Source organism: Cydia fagiglandana, chromosome Z (assembly GCF_963556715.1).
Source record: "Cydia fagiglandana chromosome Z, ilCydFagi1.1, whole genome shotgun sequence".
NCBI classification, from domain to species: Eukaryota; Metazoa; Arthropoda; class Insecta; order Lepidoptera; family Tortricidae; genus Cydia; species Cydia fagiglandana.
The window spans coordinates 8,246,114-8,258,006 of NC_085959.1; the positions used below are offsets into that span (position 1 = coordinate 8,246,114).

The following is an 11,893-nucleotide window of genomic DNA, read 5'->3' on the forward strand; positions in this document are numbered from 1 at the left end:
CCTCTACACGATGGGCTAACGCCGGCCACTCCAGGGGAAGCATTTATACGTTAGAGGGAGCAAGTGATATTGCTATCTCATTCTACCGCATGGCTGCGTCCCTTGGAGTGGCCGGCGTTGGCCCATCGTGTAGAGGAGCCATAAGCGATTGGCATCTTGGCTACGCGGCCTGATGCCAAAAATTGTTTTAAAAAACAATTCATGTATAAATATGAGTAGACTATGTATGGCCTTGATAGTTACCTTGTATGACTTAATAATATAGATATATTTTTTTATTAGATATCCTTCCGAATATCCTTACCGTCTAACCTCTAGCCGCCCATACGTCAAACCTTGCCAAGTAAAATGAAATTTTATTTTGTCAACACAAAGTTCAGATTAGAATGGAACAGTAGACCTTTTTGTAGGTCTCTGGGCGGCTAGAGGCTAAACAGCCAGATTGATTACATCAATAGCATTATTAAAATAATTTTAAATATTATTGGAATGCAGCGTTTACCAAATATTGCATTCGTCTAACCTCAAAGTTACAATTTGGTCCTAGTAACATTTTTGAAATCACACTGGCCAGTCACTAGGATTACAGTTACGTACGCCAGTCAACTTTTAAAGCCACACTTATTCTGTCTTCACCGTTACATTCTAACAATTAGCCACTTTAAACCCTCCCTTTTGGGGGTAGCCAAGAATCGTGGCTAGGGCATCAGATCAGCTTACTATGAGGGAACGGCCCGGCCGTGGAACACTTCCCTACTATATGTAGATAGTAATCCATGAAAGCGCGTTGTATTTTGCCGTTATTGATAATAGTTCTGCAAAGTGGACACTTATGATAATTTTATAAATTATTTTAACTCAATTAGGGACCGGGTAGATGATAGAATTTTAATGTGTAAAAAAATATACGGTGTGAAGTTAATAATTGTATAAAGCTTTTGATAAAGACAAGGATCAGTTAGAGTACAAATAAACAGATTATGTTAGTAACAAAACTTCAGTGAGACACAGACATATTAAATATATTAAGAACGGGTCACTCACGTATTTTAAGTCGAAAAACGCTCGACATGTTTCACTCCGTACCGAAAACGCCACCGTAAACGCAAGCTCCTGATGACACTCCTCGGTACGGAGTGAAACATGTCGAGCGTTTTTCGACTTAAAATACGTGGGTGACCCGTTCTTAATATATTTAAACAGATTATCTATATACAGATGTAGTGCATAATTCACGGATACGTACATACGGAAACGTGTTGCTATTTCAGTCAGTATCGGTACAAAAAGTACTGACGTTGACTGAAGTAGCATGACAAATACGAAGGTTTCCAAGAAAATACGATGGAAAACAATTATGCACGACATCTGTATGATCAAAGGCGCCTTTCAATGATTGCTTAAATTGGAGGAATCGCAACAACCGCCCTGACCGGGTTATGGCATTATCCGAGGAAGCTGAAGACATCACTTCGTCACTTTCCTGGCATTTTCATTTCATGCCTGACAAACTAGTGTGGCTCTAAAAGTTGCTTAAAACCCTTAATCAACGTGTGTGCTCTTCCGGCGACTGCGGGGCAGGTCCGGGGGGCAGGGCGGCGGGGGCTCCGGGCCGCACTTGAAGATGATGGCGGTGACCAGGACCCCGGTGCTCAGGATTGTGGAGATCGTGAAGTTGGTCATGAGGTTGAAGTCCTTAGAGTCCGTGTACACGGTGAAAATGCGAGCTGGAATGTAGGTGATATTATGTTATTATTAGAGGATTTTTTATTTATTTACAGGACGTTTTCACACAAATTGACTAAGATTGAATAATTTTACGGTTTAGAGTCTAAACCGTAAAATTGAGTAAAAGTGAGTCTAAACTTTAGACTCACTTGTTTTTAGTCACTCTCGCGCGACATGTTTCCTTCCCCAACCTGTTTTCACGGCGCGCGCGCAGCGTGCGAAGCGGCGAGCCGCAGTTCGCGATACACGGCCGTCGTAAACGCTGCTCGTACAGTTAGTGCTAGAGAAAGGAGACCTAGGCTCTCCGAAACATGTCGCGCGAGTGGCTAAAAACGAGTCTAAACCGTAAAATTATTCAATGTTCGGATCGGTCGTTAATGGATAACATTCCTTTTCAAAATAATCAACACACCATGAAAACTAATATTTATTACAAGTCTATTGTTATTTCTGAATAGCGTATAATGTATGCAAACAGTTATCACCTGCACACATATTATATTACACAATATTGGTATAGTATCAGGATTGTAAAACCATTCAGTACAACGATGATTAATAATTATGTTTGTCATTTTCCGTTATATTAGGGGTCTCCTAGGGGTCTCAAGTTCCGTTCTGTGTAGAAAATCCTGAAATTATAAAGGATTTGACTTGGCTAGTTTTTACCAACAAACCAAATTTTAGAAAAGTAATATAAGATTAATATAATAGCCTATACGTAAAAACTAGCCAAGTCAAATCCTTTATAATTTCGGGAATTTCTTCACAGCACAGAACTTGACACCCCTATACGCGAGGGGCCTGTTATTATATATATTTAATATCGCTACGGCCCACAGCCCCACACCAATATTGGTGTCTAGCAGTAGTAGTTGCCGCGCATCGCTACGGAACGGACTCGCTCGCGCTTGCACCACCTTGTGGTCATACCTGTCGTAATAGACGCGTTTTGCTAGAGAGTGAGCCTTCTGTACCTAGTGCTATTATTTATTTTGTGCCCTCACTATAGTTCGTGTTTTTTAGCATTGGAAAGAACTTGAAAGAAGATAAGCGATCTTGACAAGTTTTCTAATTGAAAAACGCTTTTTAAAAATCAGGTACTATTACTTATGAAAGCAGAAGAATATAAATGATCGTATTAGAGTCATAATTGTTACATATTTGTCGTAACTTATTTTTAAAACGTGTTTTTCAATTAAAAGACACATCAAGATTGTTTACCTTATTTCTAATGCTAAAAATAACGAACTATATGTATATATAATAGAATAGAATAGTTTTTATTCGTAAACACACAGACAACAGACATACATAGAAAAAACATAGTGAAAAATAAAGTGTCACGAAATGGTCCCATCTCAGCATGTTGCTGGCGACTTCCAGCGCTGATCTTCCGATTAGACCATCAAGTGAGAATAGTAATAATAATATACTCACCCAAGTTGGTGGCGATGGAGATGACCCACGTGGTGAGCGACACAGCATCAGCGTTGCCGTCCATTATGATCCCGACGATGTACATGACCTTGGACATGCCGCTCAGAGGAGTGCACAGGGGCTGGAATTTTACAAGCTTTTATTTAGTTTCACGTGTCTCGTTGTCTGTAATCAAATCTTGCAAGTTAAATTTCGTCGTGTGACAAGCAAAAGTCACTAAGTACTATCAAAAAATTAAAGTAACAATGCACTTTATTACACTTGTAACACGGTTTATTGTCCATTAATTTCAATGGTGTTAGTTTGTGACTTTTGCTTGTCACCCGACGATTTGATCCACTTCCCGGTTTCCGATTGAGCCGAAATTTTGCATGCATGTATAAATCGGATGACAATGCAATATTATGGTACCATCGAGCTGATCTGATGATGGAGACAGGGGGTGGCCATAGGAACTCTTTTGTCAATAACTTATGTATTTACAAATGGCTTTTAAGAGGGGGTAACAACAGCTAGCGCCAGCATAGCTTGCCCTATCGATCCCTAGAATAGAGATGTTTTGAAAACACCAGCAAACATCATTATTAGAAAAACATAGATAGCAGTTATTTTTAAACGCGATTTCTATTTTATAAATCGGATTGAAATATGATAATCTTTAATTTGTAACCGCAACCTAAGTGCGGTGAAGCGTGGTTCTACTATTATGCAGGTTTCACTGTATTATAAAACAAGTGCACCGTGAACATAATTTTGTACGGAGCACTAAAAACGTCGCACGCAATATGATACAGTAATAAACGTAAAATACCATAACGTCGATAACTGATAAGCCGTGAATGTGTGATAAAATGTTAATAGTAGCTTGGAATATATCGAACGATAGAGCGAAGTGCGTTATAGCTAGACAGTTGAAATTTTCACAGATGATGTATTTCTGTTGCCGCTATAACAACAAATACTAAAAAGTACGAAACCCTCGGTGGGCGAGACCGACTCGCACTTGTCTGTATTTTTTTTCCTCGAGTCTTCTGGTGCCAGCTTATCCTAGACTTTTGGGACACGTGCTATATGTCAGATACAGGCTGTAATCGTTAAGTGTGGCCAGGCCATAATTTCGTAAATATAACAAATATCAGAAAACTTCCAACTGATATCGAAAGTGCTTTACCCAATGAGTAAATTACATTAATAACTTTTTTTTAATAAAAGCAGAAATATCCCAAACATTAACTTCAAATCCTCCCATACATTTAGTACGACGACTCACCATCACTTAAAGAACGTCGGTGTCGTAAGAGATAAAATTGCTTGAGATTAATTAATTGTGATTATAAACTGTAATAAAATATTAAAACTACCGTTTATGAAATAATAATTCTAACATTTATTTTTTAAGTAATTAATTTTTTTGATTACAGTATGTAGTTGCTCGAAGTGACGCCCTTATTGTGCGATACATTGACGGGCCTTCTTAATAAATGTTTCTAAATGAACTATCCTTAAAATTTGCGGTGTAAAATAATGTCAGATTTATTATTTCATAAACAGTAGTTTTATTATTTTATTACAGTTTATTATCGTAAATAATGAATCTTAAGCAGTTTTATCTCTTACGACACCGACGTTCTTTGAGCGGTGAGTCGTCGTACTAAATGTATGGGAGGGTTTGAAGTTAATGTTTGGGATATTTCTGCTTTTATTAAAAAAAAGTTATTAATGTAATTTTACTCATTGGGTAACGCACTTTCGATATCAGTTGGAAGTTTTCTGATATCTGTTATATTTACGGAATAATGGCCTGGCCACACTTAACGATTACACCCTGTATACTTACAGTCAGATACGTAAGTATGGAGCTCGGTAAGATGCCAGTGACGAAGCACACAACGATCGTCCAATACGTGACCGCGGACGCCGTCGTCACAGTTCTGTACAGTTTCCTCTTGTACTTCAGGGTGTAGTACAGCAGTATGTAGCTCTGCAGCAGGATCAGGGGGTACTCCAGGTAGGTGATGAGAGGCTGTTCGTGTAGTATAAGTATAACTAGTGGACCACGCCGCTGCGGTATATGAGCGAGACACCGTTATACATTTCAGATATACGTACCGTCAGATACGTAAGTATGGAGCTCGGTAAGATGCCGGTGACGAAGCACACAACGATCGTCCAATACGTGACCGCGGACGCCGTCGTCACAGTTCTGTACAGTTTCCTCTTGTACTTCAGGGTGTAGTACAGCAGTATGTAGCTCTGCAGCAGGATCAGGGGGTACTCCAGGTAGGTGATGAGCGAGTAGCTGTTCGTGTAGTTGTACAGCGTCATTGTTGTGTAGCTGTGGACAATAAATAAAATAAAAACACAATGACATTGTCCGTCACACGTGAGCGGAGGTCACGCTAGCGCCCTGCGCCGCCTAAACGAAACAGCAGGCTCAGGCATACATTATCGCCGCGCGGTATTATAGTTCGTTTTTTTTAGCATTAGAAAGAACTCTACAGAAGCAAGCGTGCAGTTTTTATCAGGCTCTTTAATTGTTAATAATTATTTAATTATCTAATGTAGCATGGTCAATACATATAATTTACTTCAAAATATTACCGCTAAAAGTGCCGGATTTTGAACCACAAGCTTACTTCTGCGAAGTTCTTTCTAATGCTAAAAAAACGAACTATAAGAGAGGGTTACGTCTTACGCTGTCTCGAGTTTAACATTTTTTCCCCACCTCAAAAAGTGCACAGCGCCGCTAAAGAAGTTTTCACTTCAAAATTATATTATAGGACATGCTTACACAAACTGACTAACCCTATAGTTCGTTTTTTTTAGCATTAACTAGAAAGAAGGTAAGCGATCTTGACATGTCTTTAAATAGAAAAACGCTTTTATTGATTTTGACGGTGGGTTCCTTCTACGTCGAGTGGTTTTGCAGTCCAAGGTAAAATGTATCTCCCAAGGCCCCCAAAATGTATCCACACCTCTTCGGTATAATCTGAGTTTCCTCCATAACTCAGATTATACGCATTTAGGACCAAAGGAAGGTATTAAAATGATTATCAGCTTGCTGGGAATTAATTCCTCGCAACGCTTTTTTGGATCTGATTGATTGGCCTAATTAATACTAGGCTACTTATATACCAACATTTAAAAAAGATGTAACAAAGCTAGAAAGATTTTAAAGTTGTTAGATCATCATTAATTATCATCAAGTTGCTACAGTTCGTTTTTTTAGCATTAGAAAGAACTTGAAAGAAGGTAAGCGATCTTGACGTGTCTTTTAATTGAAAAACGCTTTTTTGTGGGCTATCAAATCTTCTTCAAATTTTCTTGGTCTGACTCTATATCAGACAGAATCACTATAAGTGCCTGTGACATTTGAAAGTTCCCTCAGCCCAGCCGTTTTCGCGAAAACTTTCTAGACAAATTGTTATCACTTCTTCGATATTTTTAACTTTGTTAAGGCCCGACAAATGCCTACTAGATATTCGATGCCGCCGCGATTCTCTCCCCACGTCACGACTCCGTACTTGTGATATAGCTAAACACTTTAAACTTTTAATTGAATATGTAGCCATGGGTATAGTCAGACGGTTTTAAAATGACGGTATCCCCTTGAAACTAACTGACGAAATGAATAGGAAAAGATAGTCCTGGACAGATTCCCGACATCCTTACTAAATTTCATAGATTATTGTTAGGAGAATAAAAAGTAATCGTCGAAAAACAGCAAATTCTCATGACACCCCCGTATAGCGTCGTCCCACAGCCAGGCGTGGCTCACTCCGCGATTTCGTCGCTTTGCTACAGGTAGCTAAAAGTACATCCGTTCGACCCCAATTTTGGGGTTTGCCATAAGCCGCGCGTGGCGCTGTCGCCATCTAGCGGCCATATCTGTGCTGATGGAGACAGACGCGTTTGGTTAGAGAGTGAGTCTTCTGTACACTAGTACTATTATTTATTCTGTGCCACAGCGCTATGGCACGCACACATGCTGATTGGTGACACAGGCAAGCGCGCGCGTTTCATAGATCCTATTAATTTTCAATGCACGAATTAAAAACCGGCCAAGTGCGAGTCGGACTCGCGTTCCAAGGGTTCCGTACATTAATTCCGACTAACGCTTGACTGCACATTTCTAACAGATTTTCCTGTCATCTATAGGTAAATAACTATTTTGTGTATCTTAAAATTTTAGGGGGAGGAGGGAATGGTCATTTTTTGCGTATTTTCTTGAACTACTTCTAAACTGTTTATTCTAAAATACAAGTTATCCTATAAGGGTTCCGTTTTTTCCTTTTGAGGTACGGAACCCTAAAAACAAGTCAAACAGCACTTACCCCGATATCTCCATGATCATGGCTTGCAGCATCAGCCCGTCTGCGTTCCTCGCCTGCCGCAGGTGCTGGATCTGCGGCACCTATATACATACGTAACAAGATAAGGATATGGATAGACAAATATGTCAATCCAAAATGAATGTGAAACGTAATTCAACAAAACGAAACGAGATCACTTTCATTAGTTTCATCGTCAATTCGGAGTTAAAAAAATGCAACGCTCAAGATTCCATTTTTCGAACCATTCGCTACGCTCGTGGTTCAATTCTGGAATCTTTCGCTTGCTCTAGTGTCAATATTAGCACGAGCGGTTAAACAACAACTTTGTCGCCTTGTAAAACAAATAAGTATATTCGATGTTCGCTATAGGCCTTTAATTGCGGCGTTCGAGGCTCATTTGTCGGCCTCGTTGCCGGCCTGAGGCCCTGTTGGCGGTAGGCCCTTACGGCTTGACCACGACATAGCGTGACTGAGTTCGGCTAAGACGACAACCATAGGTTGGAGCGAAACACTGCGATCGGACCTTTCGTTCCCACCTATCGCTTTCGCCACACGCCACACGGCTCTCCAAAGCATGCCATGAACGAACCCTTAGATTTTTCGGACACATTATGAGATCACCAATGCATGATACGGAGAAGTGTATCATCTTGGGGCGAATGAATGGCAAACGCGCTCAAGGTGGGGCTCGTAAGAGATGGTCTGACGCCATGATAAGATGAGTGGCGTGGCGGCAGCCTGCACCGTGCAGTCCACTTGGCTTATGACGGCAATCAATGGAGACATGTTGCATGTGGTCGCGATCCTCAGTATTGAGGGAACGAGGAAGAAGATGGTTTTCGCTTTAGCCGAAGCCAGTCGAGTAATGTCATGGCCAGGTCAGGCCAGACGTCTGCTTCCGGCTTTAGAGGGCCATTCGTTAGATAAAGATAAAGATATAAAATAGTTTATTCAAGTAGACCTATTACAATGTGCTTATGAACGTCAAATAAACCTATACCGGCTCCAACCCTCTGCCCCGAGAAGATTTAAATCCCCCCTCAATTTCAGGAGGGTATCTCAATATGGGACCGGCAACAAACTCGGCGCGATACATCTTTTCAAAGCGTTGGAGCTTACCTTCATGAAGCCACATGAGAGGATGGTCAGCACGCTGAGCGTGTCCGCCACCCACTCCGTCAGCCCCATCCTTATCGCAGGACCTGAAAAACAGTGGCTATTTAGTAACCGGGACAATGTAAAAAAATTAACGACATTAAAACACGCACCTAAATCTACGAACCTACCTTGTAAAATCTCCTATATACTTAGGGCATAGGTACTGAAAATTCCTGGACTGGCCACTTAGAAAAAATAAGTCAGCTCATATATCAGAAACCAGCAATTTTCAATACGGCCCACATCGCATATTGATGGTAGAAAGTACAAAAACTTGATACATTGTATTCAATCTATATTAGGTACACGCCTAACACATTTAAATTTTGATTTAATCTACCTACATTATAAAGAATACCTACAAGTTATGTAGTGGGGCCACACAGCTGATCTAGTACAGCCACCTAGTTGATCACAGCTGATCAGCGATACTATATAAATATTTCAAATATGTAACTAAATGTATGGATAAATAAAGCTTTAATATTAACTTCAAGGATTTAAACCCGGATTTCTTGATTTTCAATGGTAAAAATCACAAACAACCGCACCTTAAATTTGGCCAGGTGCAAATTTTTCAAACAACTTATGATATACCTGTCCTTGACAAGCCTGTTGCTAAATCCATTTGACCTATTAATAAAATTATATATTAAAATCTTTAAATATATTAACAAATAGTTTTGAAGCTTAACTTTATATGTGTGGCTCTACATAAAGAAGAATATTATTTTAGACAAACTATATTTATTAGTTTGCGGCTAGGTCGATCTGCGTAAGATTGTCTCCTATTATTTATTTATTAATATTTTAATTATTTTAATGTAGAAAGGCCATCATAAAAATTATAAGCTGAAATAGATATCTATGTATATATAAGTATTTTTTTTGTTGATTAAAATGTATCATCCATTACTATATTTTCTATAGCTGTAACAAAGCTATAGATATAAGTCAATAATGATTATTGAAAACTCGGATAATAAAAGTGAATGGAAGCGAAGTGGAGTACGTAAATGACTATATTTATCTAGGCAAACAAGTGTCCTTCAATAAAAAACAAAAGGAAGAAGAAGTCGACAGAAGAATAAACAACACATGGAGAAAATACTGGTCACAAAAAGAAGTACTTAAAGGCGACTACCATCCAAAGTTAAAAAAGATAATAATGGACACTTGCATACAACCTTGTCTGACATATGGTTGTCAAACATGGACATACACAAATACAATAAAAAATAAAATTTCCACATGTCAGCATGCCATGGAAAGGAGTATGTTGAAGTTAAGACGAATACATAAAGTCAGAAATGAAGAGATCAGGAAAAGAACTAAACTTGTGGATGCCCTGAAACAAACACTGCTTCTAAAATGGCAATGGGCTGGTCATGTGTCAAGATATACAGACAAAAGATGGACTAAGACTGTGACTGAATGGACAGGACCACCTGGAAAAAGACATCAAGGAAGGCCACAGAAGCGCTGGTCAGACGACATAGTTCAAATAGTTGGAAAAACAGGAATAAATTGGATGAAATTAGCTACAGATAGAGAACAATGGAACGGTCCATGCTAAAAATTCAAATTAAAGACAGAATCAGAAATGAAGTTATAAGAGAGAAAACTGGAGTAAAAGATGTAACACAAGCAATAAAAAAGAGTAAATGGGCCTGGGCTGGCCATGTATGTCGCACTACAGATAACCGGTGGACCAAACATGTCACAGAATGGTTACCAATAGACACACCGAGAAAACAGAAAAAACCGAATACTAGATGGAGAGATGAGCTACGAAATTTCGATAGATTCTGGTGGAGAACAGCACAGAATAGGAAGGAATGGGAAAAACTGGGGGAGGCCTTTTCCGCACACGCGGCATGCAAATGAATAAAAATAAATTGAAAAACAATAAAAGTTACAAATTAATAATTTAATAAATAAGTATAATAACAAAGAAAGTGTAAAAATAACAAAAACGCATGAAATAAAGGCTATTACTATTACTATTACTAGAGAACAATGGAAGGGACTCGAGGAGGCTTTTACCCAATAGGGATCAGTGAAAAGAATTAACAAATAATACAACAACATATAAACAAACATTATATTCGCTGAAATAAAAAATAAAGCTGTAATAAAATGATTATTGAATCAAAATTTAGGTCATTAATAACTCTTTCCTTTGAAACTTACAAGAACTAAAAGACAATGTTACTAAATTTAAGTGATTTATGTCATTATGATGACTAATAAAAATTCACTTTATATAGATAATTATTATTTAAAAAATCCTGGAAAAGTAGTAGTTAAGTGGACTAGGCGTTCAAGACAACCTTAACACACTTTTTCAACCTGTGGGTCACGAAGTCTCTGCCAGCTTTAAATCAATACATAAGCGAAACATTTTGTTTGTATGAAAGGGTGTTGCATCATGAAAAAGTTGGAAAAACACTGCTCTAAACAATAACTTTTCAGTTCATTCTGAACACCTTGCCGGCTAAGCAACTGCTGCTGACTATAACCTTCATAATCTTTTAAAGGGCAGTGAATATGCAAAACGAAATTACTATTGAATCTAGTGATGATTTATGTACCTACTTAAAATTTGGAATGATAGTTTTCTTCCTGTACCTAAATTGTAAATAAAGATTTATAGATACAAATGTTGCACTGCGATTTGGAACACACATTCGCAATATGTAAGCTAGACAGGTTTTATTTTAAAAAAAGAATTACCGGCGCGATCTACAATTCCGTGATTTAAAAAAATACTTTAAAAAATATACCTAGCCTTTCTTAGGCGGCCGGATTAGTCTAGCGCTAGGCTAGTCTATTCTTGAGTAAAAATTGGCAGGGATATACATTATAGTCGACCAATTGATCCCCTCTGCTGCACTTTATATCCACAATCAAGGTCGGGATAATATTTTACAATAACTAAATTACTACAAACAGGGTTACAAACCTGACCAGTCACCAGGAGTGTAGCATGTATTTTACTGTATACATTCACTTAATTCACCTCAAACAGTCCCGAAGGTGCTGCACCAGTTTTTAGAGGCATTATTACTCAGAAATAATATTAATAACTCGAATTATGAGACCCCGATTTAAAACCGTATTGACATTCAAACTGGTTGAAATTTGCAACGAGACTGACTGCCTGACTGTGACTTCTAAACTTGACACTTGAACTTGACAAGCTGTATTTTCCTATCAGAAAGCGCAGTCAT

At 38.6% G+C, this 11,893-nt stretch overlaps 1 protein-coding gene across 1 annotated transcript; it reads right to left on the minus strand.

Annotated features, from left to right (window-relative positions):
- Positions 1-1,220: 1,220 nt before the first annotated feature.
- Positions 1,221-8,704, minus strand: LOC134678759 (uncharacterized). Its single transcript, XM_063537457.1, has 5 exons — positions 8,622-8,704; positions 7,503-7,582; positions 5,278-5,503; positions 3,169-3,289; positions 1,221-1,727 (listed from the first exon to the last, which is right to left on the minus strand). The coding sequence occupies exons 1-5, from the start codon at positions 8,688-8,690 to the stop codon at positions 1,543-1,545; spliced, it is 681 nt and encodes a 226-aa protein (XP_063393527.1). The 5' UTR covers positions 8,691-8,704; the 3' UTR covers positions 1,221-1,542.
- Between the last annotated feature and the right edge of the window lie 3,189 nt (positions 8,705-11,893).